Source organism: Pleurodeles waltl, chromosome 3_1 (genome assembly GCF_031143425.1).
Source record: "Pleurodeles waltl isolate 20211129_DDA chromosome 3_1, aPleWal1.hap1.20221129, whole genome shotgun sequence".
In the NCBI taxonomy this organism is placed as follows: domain Eukaryota; kingdom Metazoa; phylum Chordata; class Amphibia; order Caudata; family Salamandridae; genus Pleurodeles; species Pleurodeles waltl.
The window spans coordinates 1,334,090,601-1,334,109,335 of NC_090440.1; the positions used below are offsets into that span (position 1 = coordinate 1,334,090,601).

Sequence of the window (18,735 nt, forward strand, 5' to 3'; positions counted from 1 at the left end):
TGGATGACTTTGTATCTAAATAGAGAAACAGATCAAGAGAGAGGACCCACTCACTAAAGTAATAAACCTTCCACACCATTAGAAGAGCACATGTTCTAATGAATCATGTCAGGCTTTCAATACACCCATTGCTTCATGACTTTCTTACATGTGTGATTTTGTGTTGCACTCAATTTGCATCCACCACAAAAACAGAAGTCCATATCTTATGCAGCAGTTTATGTTACGGTCAGTCACTTGGGCAGTCAGTAAGGTGTCATCATGGCGTTATTCCACTTGCATGATGACCCCAACAGCTCATGTTCCTGGAGAGTGACTGATCGTAAAAAGCATGGCAAGCCTCACCTAACATAGTGGTTATTTTTTACATCCCTGCGCCCCAACCATAGGCACTGGAAGTAAGGTGCTGGGGGTCGTGCTGCAGCCCCCATGTAATATCCATGCTGGAGTTCCGAAGGTAAACAAGCAATAAAGATGCCTTTAATTTTAGTTTTTATCTTGTCACATTTGCTGTGTGTTTAACAACAGAGATCAAATGTCAGGCTATGTCTTCTGACCAAATTGCTGCTTATTCTTTTACCATGGAGATTGGTGTTTACCTGTTTACTTTCTTTAATTGCAAAGTGAGAGCATTTTGTAAAGTGAACAATAATGTTACCATCTTGCTGTGGTACAGGGAGTGTGGAAGGAAAGGCTGTAGGATGCTGCTTTTTTCCAAACGCAGCAAAATGTAAATGAACTGTACAAATGTTTCAAAATATATCAGCAGCTATAAAAGCATAATGGTGGTGCTTTTTTGTAATTCTGAAGTGTGATGGAAACAAATATTTTAAGATGATCAAAACAAATCAAGACACTTTACCTGGTGATGTGCAAATTGCAAACATTTGAGGAAGCCTGGTATCCACACAATATTGTCTGTGGGCTATAACGTTGTATTATTGTTATTATTGTTATTATTATTGTTGTTATTATTATTATTATTATTATATCATTTATAAAGCACGACTGTCACCAGCTTGGTATCCTGGTTCTGAAAACACATGTAGGGGGTACAACTGTCAGAAGCATTACCACAAAAAAAAGACAAGCTATTCTTATTTGGGGAAAAGCCAGGTTTTCAAGGCTTTTCTAAAATGTAACAGATCTGATACTGATCTGAAGGATGGCGGCAGCTTATTCCATGCTTGGGCTTCTTTGACTGAAAAGGCCCGATCTCCATAGCTAGACTTCTGAAACTTATTAATACAGACTAAGGGCCTCATTATGACCTTGGCGGCCAGAGGTAAGCTGGCCGTAACACCCTCTGCACATCAGCACTGCCGCCGTCTCTGTTACGAGCCAGCAGCAATGTTGATGTGACTTTTCCACTGGCCCAGCGGAAAAGTCCAAATAGGGAGCCAGAAATACCTCCAGCACTGGTGGTATACTGGCGCCCACAGCTTTGGCAGTCTTCTGTGAAGACCGCCGAAGTTGTAATGAGGGCCTAAGTTTGCTGTACTCGAGCGAAGATGTTGTCCTGGAATATACCCCTTCAGTCTTCGTTATAGGAGTATAGGACCTGTACCTTGTAATGATTTGAAAAAAATGCACATGGCTTAAAAAAGAATTATCTGCTTCCCAGGTAGCCAGCGCAGTTCCTTCAAAGTATTGGATGCTGAGTATCTGCAAGGTCTGTTAAAGGCAAATTTGGCATCTGCCACTTTGTCTGTTTGAAGCGTATTAGGCAGATAGTTTGGGGACCCAAGTAGCAGAGCATTACAATAGTCCAGTCAACTAAGTATAAAGCTGCATACTACGAGCATTCTTGTGTGAATAGGCAGCAGAGGTAATACCTTCCTAAGGCTACGTAAAAGTGCAAAACATGTGCCAGCTATTTTTTGTCACATAGCTTTCCAGGGATTACTTGTTATCAATAAAAGACCCCTAGGTTTTGCATTGCATCTGATTGTAACAGCTTATCTTCCAGTAAAAAGGGCCCGAAATTAGAGGTCAAAGTCATAGGAATTGTGCTTGATGAGCAACAGAGAAATTCTACTTTATCACCGTTTAATTTGAATGAATTTGCATTGATTTAACTGACAATATCCATCATACAATTTTAAAAAACGCCACAATTATCTCCTCTTGATTATTGTAAAAGGACAGGATCAGTTGAGTGTCATCGGCATAATTGACCAGCCTAATGTCATGCTCCCTTATCAAAGTAATAAGTGGCCTCATATACTGTAGATATAGGACAGGACTAAGTGCTGACCCCCGCGGCACTCCTTGATGAAGATTTTTTAATTCAGAACAAAAAGGAGGAAGGGCAAGAGCCTGACACTTGTCCGAAAGGTAGAGCTCCATCCGCTTTAATGCTACGCCTCCAATTCCAATTGAGGATGGCCTGGACAGAAGAACTTTGGGGTCAACCATGTCAAAGGCATCCACATATCCAACATGATCAAGACTGTTGACTGCACAGACTTTATCAGTAAAACTATGTCTGCGATGCTTAATTGTTCATCAGTCGCATTAGCTTTTTATCACATAGTCAACGACCAAAGCGTTGCTCTTTGTGGATGTGGATGGTGTAACCAAAATTTGAACTTGCTTCAGTGAAGAAATTAGCTCATACATGAAGTAAAACCTAGAGGATTAAACTCAGAAGAACGCAGGAGTAGATAATCTCACTTGTGTATTGGGCTCGTCCATGCTGCACAAACTGAAAGAATAAACATCACTGGTTGGCTTTTCTTCTCACGAGCATGTCTGTCATCACTTTGCGCCTGCTGTTTGAGTATCTGCGTGTGCCTGCGTGTTGGGGGGAAAAGCTACATTACTTGTGAATTGAGAAATTCGAGGAATTTCACAAAAATACTCAGCATGTGCAGCCATGTCACTTCTTTACTGAAAGCTGTCACTCATGTTTGCCTTTTCATTACCTTTTTGACGTCTCCTTGAAGTGGTTTTGAACTGTACCCCAAACGCCATCTGTTGGAGCATAATCTTTTGAATTGTTATTTCCAGGAGACCGTGTCAAATTCCTTCTTCACTATTACAAAGACACAAACCCCAAGAGCGGGTTGTCAATCGTGTTTCAAGTGGAAGTAAACAGAAAGCCCTACCTGTTATATGCAACGGATCGGACTGTTGGATTTAAGGTACGAAAAAAGTGTACTTCATTTTCTGTGAGGTTTACGTATTGACACAGTCATCAAAGCTCCAGGAAGACAAAGGTTCAGTGATGATAAAACATATCAATGCAAACAATTCTGGCCATTATTGTTGATCTTCCGGTTTGCCTGCTGCCCACCCAACTACCGTTCACTGCCATACCAGCCTCAGCACAATACTGCTTGGCAATATACGTGTCACCTCCTCTATTCCTATAGTCTGGGCATCACCTCTGTTTTTAACACAAAAATGGTGGTAGTTTCCTCACTACTCATAATGAATGCAACATCTTCCACTCTCGTGCTTGGAGTACAGCTTCTCTATTTATTTCCCACCGTTCCCTTTTTTCTGCATTTTCAATTACTGTTTCCTAAAGCTGCTCTCTTATACACCCTCTTTATGTGTAAGGTGTAGTATGGATGTCTGTGCTCCCAAAAAGAGAAGTTTTCAGTGCAGTATCAAAAGAATGAGGCAAACTACAGGGAGTGCAGAATTATTAGGCAAATGAGTATTTTGACCACATCATCCTCTTTATGCATGTTGTCTTACTCCAAGCTGTATAGGCTCGAAAGCCTACTACCAATTAAGCATATTAGGTGATGTGCATCTCTGTAATGAGAAGGGGTGTGGTCTAATGACATCAACACCCTATATCAGGTGTGCATAATTATTAGGCAACTTCCTTTCCTTTGGCAAAATGGGTCAAAAGAAAGACTTGACAGGCTCAGAAAAGTCAAAAATAGTGAGATATCTTGCAGAGGGATGCAGCACTCTTAAAATTGCAAAGCTTCTGAAGCGTGATCATCGAACAATCAAGCGTTTCATTCAAAATAGTCAACAGGGTCGCAAGAAGCATGTGGAAAAACCAAGGTGCAAAATAACTGCCCATGAACTGAGAAAAGTCAAGCGTGCAGCTGCCACGATGCCACTTGCCACCAGTTTGGCCATATTTCAGAGCTGCAACATCACTGGAGTGCCCAAAAGCACAAGGTGTGCAATACTCAGAGACATGGCCAAGGTAAGAAAGGCTGAAAGACGACCACCACTGAACAAGACACACAAGCTGAAACGTCAAGACTGGGCCAATAAATATCTCAAGACTGATTTTTCTAAGGTTTTATGGACTGATGAAATGAGAGTGAGTCTTGATGGCCCAGATGGATGGGCCCGTGGCTGGATTGGTAAAGGGCAGAGAGCTCCAGTCCGACTCAGACGCCAGCAAGGTGGAGGTGGAGTACTGGTTTGGGCTGGTATCATCAAAGATGAGCTTGTGGGGCCTTTTCGGGTTGAGGATGGAGTCAAGCTCAACTCCCAGTCCTACTGCCAGTTCCTGGAAGACACCTTCTTCAAGCAGTGGTACAGGAAGAAGTCTGCACCCTTCAACAAAAACATGATTTTCATGCAGGACAATGCTCCATCACACGCGTCTAAGTACTCCACAGCGTGGCTGGCAAGAAAGGGTATAAAAGAAGGAAATCTAATGACATGGCCTCCTTGTTCACCTGATCTGAACCCCATTGAGAACCTGTGGTCCATCATCAAATGTGAGATTTACAAGGAGGGAAAACAGTACACCTCTCTGAACAGTGTCTGGGAGGCTGTGGTTGCTGCTGCACGCAATGTTGATGGTGAACAGATCAAAACACTGACAGAATCCATGGATGGCAGGCTTTTGAGTGTCCTTGCAAAGAAAGGTGGCTATATTGGTCACTGATTTGTTTTTGTTTTGTTTTTGAATGTCAGAAATGTATATTTGTGAATGTTGAGATGTTATATTGGTTTCACTGGTAATAATAAATAATTGAAATGGGTATATATATTTTTTTTGTTAAGTTGCCTAATAATTATGCACAGTAATAGTCACCTGCACACACAGATATCCCCCTAACATAGCTAAAACTAAAAACAAACTAAAAACTACTTCCAAAAATATTCAGCTTTGATATTAATGAGTTTTTTGGGTTCATTGAGAACATGGTTGTTGTTCAATAATAAAATTAATCCTCAAAAATACAACTTGCCTAATAATTCTGCACTCCCTGTATTTCAACTGCACTTACTATATTTATATCTCTATTTTCAAGACTCCAGGATATTAAGAAAGCAAGATGTTTGAGATAATTATTCCATGTAAAAATTAAGAGAGTTATTTACTCAGCTCTACTTAAAGAGCTCATGTACCGACATAAAACTTTGTGTTGAGTTAATTACCAAGGGGCCATGGCCTATGGGTGCAGTCTAAAATTGTGTGGCACCAAGTGAATGCCCATACAACCCCTTAGTAAATCTAAACTATAAATTGCAAAAACAACTTTTGCAAACACATAAGCTACAAAATATGGCCTCAACCAAAGAAAAACGTCACCCTGAAGAGAGATGATATACAAATGATTGACACATTAAATAAAGCTTTAAATCGTGCACTTGTAGTGAAATAAAGCAATACAAATATTGTATCAGGTGGTATCGACATGGACTGTTCCAAACCTGAAGCTCGGCATGAGGTTAGTACAATTCTAGACTCCATTTAAGTGACAGGCTGATGTTTGTACTACGCCAATGCAACTACTAAATCTTCTTGAATGCCCCTATAAGAACAGATTATGTACTAAACATGAAAGTAAGGGCCTCATTATGAGTGTAAAGGCCTTCAGACCGCCATACTCACAGTGGCAGTCAGGACCGCCGTTAAAACCCTGGAGGTCAGACCGCCAGCACCGCCAGGATCCAGGATCCTGGCGGTGATGAAGATCGTAATCCGCCAGGGCAGCACTGCATGCAGCGCTGACCTGCGGATTGCAACCTTATTCAATGCCAGCCTTTTCATGGAGGTAATACCGCCATGAAAAGAGTGCTGAAGAACAAGTGCAGGGGGCCACACGGGGGGCCCCTACATTGCCCATGCACTTGGCATGGGCAGTGCAGGGGTACCCTGCCTAATACCGTCGCAATGTATACTGTCTGGTTTGTAGACAGTGAACACTGCGAGGGTGCTGGTGCTCCCTGCGGGCTACAGAATTGGCACCTGCTTGATTACGAGCAAAAGACAATGCTGTAGCCTTTTTCCTGCTAGGTTGGTGGGAGGAAAGTGAGGTTTCCGCACACCGACCTAGCGGGAAACTCTTAATAACTCTGGCGGGGTGGTTGCCACAAAGGCGGTGGTCACCCTGTTGGGAGGTTGGCGGACGGGCTTTTCCGTCCTCCAAACTCTTAATTAGACCCTAAGTTCTTATTCTATTAGTGGTTCCCCATCTCATTATCAAAGAATTTTATTAAAAGTTTTATTGTCAAAACTCAGGAAGGTCTCTGCTATAAATGCTACAATGCAAAAGGTATAGGCCGCGGGAAGAGTTTTTTTTTTTTGGCAGTTTTGCATGGCGCAAGCTTGATCTAAGGGCATTACCATGCCTCACATGGACATCAGATTTCTTTACACATTTTGGGGCTTATTCACAAACTGCATTTTGTAGTACGTTCAGTAGTACTGCAATACTATTACTAATGTACTCAAAAGTGCTATTAACAAACCTATGTGTGCAGTACTATGCATCTGCTGCTCCTATCTTTGCTGTGAGGAGATGTCCAACCCAACTGTGGAGATCTCCGTAAACTTATGCCTCCGTTTTAGTAGTAAATGACGGAGGGATGGGGGGAGTGGCTGGATAATGGAGACTACCTACTACTAAATGAGAGGGGATTAGGGAGGAGTAAGGAGGGGTTAAGGTAGGAATAGGGAGGAGTTTAGTGAGGGACATGCACTCATCCATAAAAGAGTAGGTTCATTGACATTTATAAATTGAACTTCTTTAATTACTAGAGACATAAAAGAGCCAAAGCAGAAGTAAATTTACTCATACTCTGACCTGGAGTAAGTCCAGCACCACAAACCGGCAAACACTAGTAGTGCAATACCCTCTCAAAGAAAATAAAGGAGACAGGGACTTAAAATACAACCATATGGGAAACAGTGTTCAAATACTTTAATAATTTATACTTTTCAGAAATATTTAAAACTTACTTTAACGCTAATACAATTAAATAATATTAAACAATAAATATTATTTTATTAAGAATATCTTTATATTTTTTTAATTAAAAATGAATGTAACATTTATTAAAAGAAATAAATTAATAGAAATGAATTCTTCACATAACGTTTGGTAATTTGCAATGCATAATAAATAAATATGAACATTTCATTTTGCAGTGATAATATTCTGTTAAAAAATCTCTAAAATATAATTTTAATTTAATGTAATGTACTTAAACCAATTTAATACTTAATTAGAAATTACATTTTAATAGTGTTGTAGCATTTTTATTTTGTTCAAATTTAAAAAATTTACATTAATATTTAAACTTAATTCAATGTTTATAAATGTCCTTCCACCTTCCCACTTTACTTACCATAGGTAGATATCCATATCGATTCGAATGGTCTCCGTCAAGTATGGAGAATGCAAAATATGGTCATAAAGGTATGACTAGTGTAACTTTATGGTCCTATATGTCTGTTTTTCAGACTTCACCCCCCTAAACTGAGGGGTAGAGACATATAAGTCTAAACTTTGTAGTAACTTTGCACTCAGGAATTGAGAATAGCCAAAAGTAGCAAAATTATTAATTACTACAAAGTGTAAGAGTACATTTACACTTGTAGATTTACTTTTGTGTAAATCTTCCTTGGTGAATAATCACCTTTGCCTTTTTTTAAGGAACAGAGAAACTAAGCAATTTGCCCACAATTACAGGATAATGACCCACGGCCCAGACTCTAACCTGTTACTTCAGCTCAAGGTCAAAGCACTAGTCCACATCTCCTCTTCACAGTTAGGACAGTGATCTCTATATCTAAACAGTTAGATCTACAGTTTCTGCACCAGTCGTATTATTTAGAGTGAGTAACACTTTGGCAATTACCAGCAAATAAATTGTTACTAAATTTTGCTACATCCTTTGACACACAACTTTGGTTTGGCAAACCATCCTGTCAGGAGCTTACCACTGGAATTGCACAGCTGTTGGTCCATTCCAACTAAAGCACTGATTTAAAAAATCAGGGACAATGAAAATCAATTGTAGATTTCAATGACAGTTGTTCAAGGGGTGAGCAAAGAGACTAGAGACAAAAGACACTGCTAATCATTACACTCTAAACATTAATTCTTTATGACAAACGGCATATAAAGGTTCTTTAAAAAGAATAGAAACAAAAAGGGTATTTGAAAATATAAAGGTTCTGAGTTCCTCACATCTTTTGGATACAAGTACTCATTAACATATTTTTTTTAGTACTGATCTTGAGAAATTATAATGTAAATATGATCACTAGTAAGCCCTAATATTTGTTTATCTCAATTGCAAAGAAGATGTTCTTCTGAAACATGGTGCCATCCAGTATGCAACAATGTTTAATTTGTAAAAGAATGAGTTCCGGAGTCCTAAGGTCTGCTCAGGAGACCGCGGCCATTGCTATGAAATGTACCAAATACCAAGGATGCATTTTCTGGAATTCATATCATGCCTTTTTAACCACTTACCAGACACTACCTGCCCCTATATCTCACTATTGCTTTTCCTACCTTTTCCCTTATTTACAGTTTTTCTGTCTCTCTTTTTCGCCTTCTTTCCCTTTTCCTTGTATTTTGGTCTTTTGCTCTCCTGAAATGTCAGATGAGGAGAAATAGGTGCTGGTTCCCAAAATTGAGCACTGGTGGGCCCAGACTGGCTCAAGTTAAGCACTGCTATGCAACGTATCACCACTCTAATCTTTGTATCTAATTTATACAGAAACCAGAAATATTTTAAAGCTTTTTAAACTTCTTGTTGTCATATGAAAGTGTTTCTGAATGCATACTTTGGGGTCTATTCAAAAATTGCATTTTGTAGTACATTAAGTAGCAGTAAAATAGTACTACCCAAGTACTGCAAAATGCTATACCCATGCAGCAGTCTATGCCTCCACTGCTCATATTGTTTCTGTGTGGAGATCTCCACCCCAACTGTGGAGCTTTCTGCACAAGCACCTACGTTTTAGTAGTAAATGTGGAAGGGATAGGAAGTGACTGACAAATGGGGAATACCTACTACTAAGTGGGAGAGGTTTAGGGAGGAGCTATGAGGGTCCTAGGGATGGATATAGGGAGGTCCATGCACCCACCCACATTCTATTCACAAACTGCACTTCTATTGTTACTCTCCAAAACATAACCTAAAACAGCAATAAATGTCATCAGACCTGGAATACACCCTGCAAATATGGCCAACTGGAGGTATTGCACCTTCCCATAAAAATAATAGAGGCATGAACTTAAAATAAAAATTTGTAGGAAATAAAATAATGTATTCAGATAAAAAAAAAAATATATATATATATATATGTATATATACACTCATTTTAATATTTAAATAGTACATATAAATAAAATAAATATTATTTTATTATCAAATATTTTTTTAAACATAATTCAAAAATAAATGTAATTAAATTGTGTTTACATCACACTAATTTTAAAACATAGTAAATAAATGTGAACATTTAACATTGGAAGGATTTTTTAATTACATCTCTGAGAGATATATTTAGTTTAATTTAATTTAATATTTGTACATTAGTTTAATATTCAATTAAAAATTATAAGTGCTGAAGCATTTTTATTCTGTTGTACTTTACAAATAAAATACATTAATTTCATATAAAGTAAACTTTAATATAAAAATATTTTTACTACGTCTCCTCCCCTTTTGCAGTAGTCTGTCAAGACTGCAGAACGTAAAGTACAGTAGTAAAGTTACTAGTAGTAACTTTAAGGTTGTATCTCACCTTTGTTCAGACTCCGCCTTCTAAACTCAGGGGGTGGACCAATGTCATTCTACTCTTTGTAGTAACTTTACATTCGGAAATGATGAATAGGCAAAAGTAACAACGCTACAAGAAAGTGTAGCAGTACATTTACACCTGTGGATTTACTCATGTGTAAGTTTACCTTTCTGTATAGTCCCAAGAAAGGTAATGCAAAGTTTCCCATTTTATTCCTGTTTAAGATGGTTTGGGGGCAATTCACAAGGGAATGCATGAGCACATAAAAGAGTAGTGTAGGATGACTCTTTTCCCTACTCTTACATGCCTTTGAGAATCCCCTATGTATATTTTTCTGTGTGCGTCATTGCATATGTGCAAAGCAATGAAATACCTTTGGTGTCTTTATGCAAACAACTGTGATTACCGTTTTCATTTCATTATAAATTGCTATTCGAGCACGTAGCTGTCTAACCAGATTTCCATTTTGGTGCAACAGGAGTTGGAGGGTGGTGCAGCCCAAGGAGTCTTCTTCATGAAGTTTCTATGCATTATGTGCATTCTAAAGGTTCAGAAATCTGCACTGTAATTCATATCAGTGTAGATACCTGTTTCATTCAGGTTGAGATTGTTTTAGATTTTGTCCACATGACAAAATCATACAAGAATTTATATTTTCAGGCTTGACATAACCCCCTAAGACAGGGGCCACAGTGTTGTGAAGCTGTGGCTGTGCCCCACCAATCAGAAAAAGCATCCTGGGGATTTGAGTAATAAATTACCCATCTGTCCCCTCATTCGAGCTTGTCCTTGTACTAGAGCTGGGCTGGTGAGATGCAGAGCCCCGCTGTCCTCTGGGACCTGCTGTTTGAAAGTGGTGGTCTGGGACAGCCGCACAATAAGGGTGTGAGCTTCAGGGCTGCAGAGGCTGGGGCGCATTCCACCTGAAACATCTATGACACACCTGGAGGCTGAGAACTGCTAAGAGCTATACCCCCTCCAGCTCCAATTTTCACTGCAGGGCGGCTTGTGCTCCCCTCTGCCCAACTGACTTTGGAGTCACTGTGGTCGGTGTGGTTCAGGACAGTTGTGAGGCGGGCCACAAAGGAATGTGTCTGGTCCCGCAGGGGTACTGACTAGGTCCTCTGCAGACTTTGGAGCTGGGGTGTGGGAGCCACCCCGTGAACTACTTGAGGCAGGGAGTGACCACTTGGCTGAACACACAGCCTAATCTTCTCCTCCACAGTCTTGTGGCATTGTGAGATGATCGTCAGCCTTCTAGATCTCTACCTATTCACAGCAATTTACACCCTGAGTTCCTCAACTGGCCATATCAGGGGTAGAAACTAGTGCCTGCAATTTACCCAGATGATAGTTGGAGTAAACACCCGCTGGAACAGAGGTTAAGGGTAATGTGGGGGGCCTACATTGCTTGGGGGGCAGAGCCTCTAGCTTTCCGAAGAGAGACTGTCTAAAACACAAACTGCCTTGGACACCGGGCCTGGTAGGCCACTAGTCAAGTGATTTTGGGCTTCCTGTCGCTCTTGCTTTTGTTATACAACAAACCACAAATCTGGTTGCAGCCTCGGCCCAGGCTAAGGGAAGAGGTGAATGCTTGGCAGGACGAGAGAAGAACTCCAGGATGTTAGGAATAAGACAGCGGTCCCGGAAACCATATATTGGTCTGGTATGGCTGGACTTGCCATTCCCTAATACAATCACTCATCCACAGTGGATCTGCTCCCATATCGGAGATCATACAAGCAATCCGGGACTCCAAGGTTACCCCAGAGGAAAAGATAGATGAAGTTGGCAAGCAAATCTCTTTCTTGCAGCAGGATCTCTGTAAAGTAGCAGAGCTTACAACAGCAGAGGAGACTTGAAATTCCTCTTGGAAGAAAGGCTTGTCCTTTCTCAAGGAGAACTTTTTGAAGCTGTGGAGGTGACACTACAACTGGAAAGGAGAACAGAAGATGCAGAGGGACTAGTGTGAGTTCCTAAGAATACAAAAGGATCTCGACTGGAACTTGCACAAACAAATTACAACTAGTGGGAGTTCCTGAGGATATGGAAGGACTACGACTGGAACATTTCTTCACAGAGCGGTTTAGATCTTGCGCCTGGGTCCAGCAACAAAGGAAGACATTTACCTACGTCCATGTTAAACTGAGGGCACTCAATATTAAATATATGCTCATATATCCAGCAAGACTGAGACATTTACCATTGCAAAACACACTTCTTTGACAACACTGGACCTTGGTGGATGAGCGGCTCCCTCGGACCTAGCTCCAAGAACCCCCATTGGCCTTTGTGCCAAATGGTTAGGGGATGTCCATCCTTCCAAATCCAAATGATGGGCAAGACGTGGCTGAGCCAGGTCCACAACAGACAGAGGAACTGGCCTAGATGGGGAGGGGGACTCATCGGACTCGGAGGACTATGGCCATGAACACTGGAGCACATCTTGGTCTGGGGGGCCAGAGCCACAGGTACTGACAGAAGCCCCTCGCCATTAGAAGTCCAAGAATATTTTGATGGCAGCCGACAATAAGTAGACTGAAAAAACTGTCAAAAAGACTGAGAAATTCAAATTGCGTCAGTGTTGCTGTAACATGCTTGAATAAATAATATTCATTCTTCCAAGCTCACTGAATGCAACAAATGACTTTTTGTTAAAGAGGTAAAGAGATAGATAGATAGATAGATAGATAGATAGATAGATAGATAGATAGATAGATAGATAGATAGACAGATAGATAGATAGATAGATAGATAGATAGATAGATAGATAGATAGATAGATAGATAGATAGATAGATAGATAGATAGATAGATAGATAGATAGATAGATAGGTATTACAGAGTGGCAGTAGCCTCTCTGTAGGTAGTTAGGGTGGCCAGAGATAGGGATTTGTTGCATTTTAGTCCCTTTATAACTTTGCACCCATTTGACAAATGTGCATAAAACTTTGCAGACCTGCTGCCCCTGTTTATTTTGGGAGGACTGAAAGATTAGCAGTGTTTGGTCAAGGGGTGCAAAGAAAAAATGGAGCTCCCAAAACAGGCTTTATATATAATGCATTTTCCACAGACTTTCGTATTTCGCATAGTGTAAAAACCATCAGCTGTTTTTTGTGAAATGTGGCACTATTTACCTATCAGGGGGCGCAGAGGGTTCTGTGGGGTATTGCAGGTAAGTAGAGTAATTAAATGTTAAGTTCCAAGATTTTTTACCTTAGTGATGTCCTGCAGCACAATACTACTAAAAGTATAAAGAATCCCCAAAAAATAAACTAGACAGCATATGTAAAGTAACAGGTCTACTACATAAACAACTAAAAGACCCATTTATGGTCACATGCTTAAGGAAATCTATAAACAAATACATAACAAGTAGTACACATCTTAATCCACGTAGGTTTTCTTTGCATGCTTTCTTGATCAGAAAATAAAAGTGCCTCAACAAGCCAAACAAAAACCATCTTACTTATGCATGCATCCCTGTGTAACAAAATGAAAAATTGCCCTGGCAATGATCCATACAAACTACTATTTGGGGGACATGGTAATTGGCCATTAGGAACAAATAATAGTCTCAATTTTTACAACTATAACAATGATTGCCTTTTATTAACTTTTGCCTTCATATGTAGCGCAATCCTACTAAAAGTAGCAAGGAAGCCAAAAAATAAACTAGGCTGCATATGCAAAGTTTGAGAATCACTACATGATCAACTGAAAGACCCATTTATAGTCAGATGCTAATGGAAACCTATAAGCAAAATACAGAACAAATACAATGGATAAAAAGAAAGAAATCACATTAAATCGGATTGTCACTCCGTAGTTATAGTTAGTATTCCCAAAGATTGGCATTCCTTGGATGTTAGCTCCCTAATAACTTTCCACCCATTTCACAAATCACCACATAACTTTCCAGACCTATAGTATTTTCCACTTTTGGAAAGATGTACATTTTTGTGGTGACTTGTTAAGGGGGAGCAAAGATATAAGGCAGTCCTAAAACGCATTTTCCACCAATATATTTGTCATAGATTATTGTATTTGATGTAGCGTGAAAATGACTGAAGAGATTTACATAAAATTTGGCAGAATTATACATTATGGGGCAGAAATGATGCTTTTTGGGTACTGCAGATAAGTAGGGTGAGTACTGTTTAGGATACAAGGCTTTTAAGATTAGTGATATCTGACACCAAGGTACTTTTATGGAATTTCACAAATTTTTCTGAAACTACCATGTTACATAGCTGTACACTTATTTAAAAATATATAAAAACATATACATAAATGTCCCTACATATTACCACCTTAAGAAAGCTACCTATATCTAATGCCTTACACTGAACACAGCCAAAGTGTAGTGAAAACAATATGGCTGTCTTTTCATTCTCTAAAACCAACCATTACCCAAAAATATACTGGCTTGTCATCGTCATGTACAACGGTATACTGCAAAGTTATCACAGTATACCATAGCCCAAACTATAACTAGGTCCTAACTGTATTATTGGATTACGGCGCTGTTGTGTCACTCACGGTGTCACATGAGCAATTGAATACTCAAGTCAGATTAACAAAGGATTCCAAGGCCACCATGCATGTTCCTGCATTGATTGGTAACTCTGGAGAAATGCAAAGCAGTGCAATTAGCTGCTTTACGTTACTCTGCGTACAATAATCTACACTGCTGCTAAATTTCATATACATCTGTATGGCAAGCAATTGTAGCCACTCCACTGTACACTATTCCATTCTACGGCACTGCACTCTGTGCATCTCCACTGTACGAGACTCCAATCTACGCTATTGCACTGTATGCAATGCCACTATCCACTCTACTTTATTCCATTGTATGTCACTCCACACTACAACACTCCACTGTACGCTACTCCGCTTTATGTCATTTCAACGTATGGCACTCCAGTCTACACCATATCATTCTACGCTATTCGATTGGGCACCACTCCAATGTACAGCACTCCACTGTATGCTATTACACTTTTCGCCATGTCACTGTATGCCATTCCAGTCTACACCACTTCATCATATGTAAGGCTTACAGTTTTCCATTTTTATTGATTTTTACAGATAAATACAGACAAAAAATAATCTGTTTCCTGACTGTTTTTATTTTTAGAAGCAGTAAAATACGAAAAATTGTACTTCTTCGGAGTGTTTCTCCTTGTTGTCCTTGTTGACCAACTGCTAAGCAAATAGGCACAATGGGGATTTAAAAACAGGATGAGATTCCCAGGCATATGTTAACATATAATTGTTTATAATGCTAGTATTTATCTGTCTGTGTAGTGTTTTGTTATATTTGGCTGCTTAATTTGCTAATACTAGACTCGCACCAAAGTGTGAGTGTATGTTTATCAGTTAAATAAATATGGAAATATACAATTTTACGACTCCATTTATTCTCAAAACCTACAATAAATATGAATAAATACCAATAATATGGCCAAAAAATAAATATGGATAAATACGGACAGAAATGTTAAAAAACGGCATACCATAAAACCGGGAGCCCTAATTATACACCACTCCACTCTGCTTTATTACACTTTACACAGCTCCACTCTATGCAAGTCCACTCTCTGCTATTACACTGGATGCATCTCCACTCTATACCTCTTCAGTGCATACCACTTCACTGTATGCCACTCTGCTATACACTACTCCAGTATATGCTATTCCACTCTACACCATTCCACTATGCCACTCCACTTTATGTTATTCCACTGTATATCACTCCATTGTATGCTGTTCCACTCTACGCCACTCCATTGTATGCCACTCCACTCTACACTATTCTATTGGACAGCACTCCACTGTACACCACTCCAATGTATGCTATTACACTATACCCCATTCCACTATAGGCCACTTCAGTCTACACCACTTCACTGTACACCACTGTACTAAATGCTACTCCACTATATACTATTCCAGTCCACGCCACTCTACTGTACCCCACTCCACTCTATTCTATTACACTGTATGCCACTCCACTATATCTTATTCCACTCAATGCCATTTCAGTGTATACCACTCCACTCTATGTCACTCCATTCTATGCTAATTCATTGGATGCCACTCCACTATGCTTTGACTCTACCCCACTCTACTGAATACTACTCCAGTCTACAATACTCCACTTTACATTACTCCACTCTATGCTATTCCACTCCACCCTCTTGTAGTCTATGCCTCTCTATTGCACTTCACTCTATGATAATCCACATTACACTGCTCCATTCCACACTATTACACTGTATGCAACTTCAATTGTTGCCCCTCTATTTTATAGCATTCCACTCTACCTCACTCCACTGTATGCTACTCCACTGTATGATATTACACTCTACCCCACCCCATAATACACCACTCCAACCTAAATAATTTCACTGTATGCCACTCCACTATACGCTACTACACTATATGGTATTCCACTTAACAACACTTCACTGTACACTCCTACTATACACTATTATGACCAATTGCCAGCTACTCCCAGTCATGTGACCCAGGATACAGTCTGTATCCATTAAATGGTTAGGACAATAAAATGACAATTTTTTAAAAGTGACTTAAAATTCAACATTACCATCAAGGAGGGTTTCAAATTACAGTTCTTTTGTAACTAAACTCAACTGTCCTCCCTGTTTCCAATTGAAAGTTATCACACATTAAATATAATAAATTAACCCAATGCTTTCCTTAGGGAGAATTGGGCCCCACAGTGGTGAAAAATGCATTTAGTAAGTTTTAACTACCAGGACATGTAAAACTTGAAAGTACATGTTCAACTTTATAAATGCACTGCACACACTGTTTTTAGGGCCTATCCTAGGGGTGGCTTACATTTATTAAAAAGGGAGGTTTAGCCCTATGAAAGGTTCCTTGTGCCAGGGGTAATAGCAGCACACACAGGCTCCAATGGCAGGCCTGAGATGTTTTTAATGGACAACTTAAGTGGATGGCACAATAAGTCCCGCAGGCCCACTAGGAGAATTTAATTTACAGGTTTTGGGTACATGCAGTACTGTTTTACTAGTGGCTTACAAGTAAATTAAATGTGCCAATTGAGCCATTTTCATCATGTTTAAAGGCGAGGACACAAGTACCTTAGTACTGGTTAGCAGAGTTAAACTGTGTAGAGTCCGGAGGCCAACAAAAACAAATTCAGCATAAACAGGAGGAGTAATGGAAAAGGTCTGGGGAAAGGCCATTCTAAGGCTGACAGGTCTAATAGTTACTGTTACATTTGTTCCTTCGTCGATATTGTGGAGGTGCCTTAATTAACGCAGTTATGCTTTTAGGCCACAGATGCCTCAATTGTCGAAGTGTGGGGGGGATAGTTGGGTCAGGGTTACTTGTCACAACTACTGTTGGGTGAGTAAGGGTTATATTATCGCATGCACTACATGACAGCTTACACATTGGTCAACCAAACTGCATCTAACCTTATGTTGACTCAGAACACAATAGACAAACACATTTTGCTCCTCCTGTGGAATTTTAATATGTTTATTAAACAATTTAAGAATGCAGCAGTCCTCAATTCCCCAGAAACTTAGCCCTGTCCTCTTGCTCCAGGAAACTCAGTTAGTGGGCAACGACTGCATGTTCCTGAACATATATGGATAAACATGAGTCTACCACGTAAGGTACACAAGCTGTTTGAGTAGTGGAACCATTCTCCTCCAGATGTCCTTTCCTCTAGTGGTGCCTAAAACCTATAAGGACCAACAATCTAATTCTGGCTAGGAGACTAGTAGTGGCCAGGAGCTTCAATATTAGTATAGACCCAGCAGTAGAGACCTTTAGCTCCGGCTACAACCATATATGAATGAGGTGACAAGTGAGGCAAGCTGCTGTATTGGCTAGTAAAACATGACACTGAGCTCAGTTGATTCCTCAGTTACATCAACACAATGGCAAATGAGTACCAAATGCCACAGCAATTTCTGAGGCCTTTGCTAATTATTATATTGACTTTTACACTACACCATCCACTCATTGGCAGAGCAACCTCACCCTATAGCGCATGACCTGATAGTCAAGTCATTATGTCCACTCCAAAATAATGACACCACCCCAACCCAACTCCCTGTTGCTTGAAGAAGTTCAGGAGGTGATTACTGCCCTGAATGGGGTCAGGACCCACAGGACCCTAATAGGTTCCCTGCAGCAGGGAACCTATTCAGTATTCTTTTAGAAATACTTGTTTATACTGGCCATACCCCTTTTTGATATGTGTGAGGAGGCGATAAGGGAGGGACAGCTACCAGCTGATTTGTGGGAAGCCACAATCGTGATGATTCCTAAACAAGGACAGGACCCAAGGGAATCTACCTCGCAGAGGTCTAGTTCAGTGATTAACTCAGAGGCTAAGATTTTGTCAATGATAATGGCTACACAATTAATAATAATGTTCAAGATTCACGATGGTCAGAATTACTTCATGCCAGGCTGCGGCATCCCTCACTGTATATGGAGGCTTCAGGTGTTCATGGCCAAAGTGGATGAAGTGAATAGGGCAGCAGCCTTAGTCCTGATAAACTCAATGAGTTGCTGCTCACCCGCTCTGCTTGATAGGGGTACACAACAAGGATGCCCTCTTTCTACACTCCTTTTCACTCTTGTTGCAGAGCCTTTAGCAGAATGGATCCAACAGGATGCGGTACTATGGGGGATTAAATAGCCTTCAGGTCATGAGGACTGGATGTCATTATTTGTCAATGA

The 18,735-nt window shown here is 40.1% G+C and overlaps 1 protein-coding gene across 2 annotated transcripts in view; it reads left to right on the forward strand.

Annotated features, from left to right (window-relative positions):
- The window catches only part of LOC138285129 (interleukin-18-like), a 126,846-nt gene that overhangs the window by 94,416 nt on the left and 13,695 nt on the right, over positions 1 to 18,735 (forward strand). For both annotated transcript variants that reach the window (XM_069224696.1, XM_069224697.1), the window contains one exon: positions 3,013 to 3,146. In XM_069224696.1, coding sequence (XP_069080797.1) covers positions 3,013 to 3,146 — 134 coding nt within the window. The remainder of the gene's footprint in view (positions 1 to 3,012; positions 3,147 to 18,735) is intronic.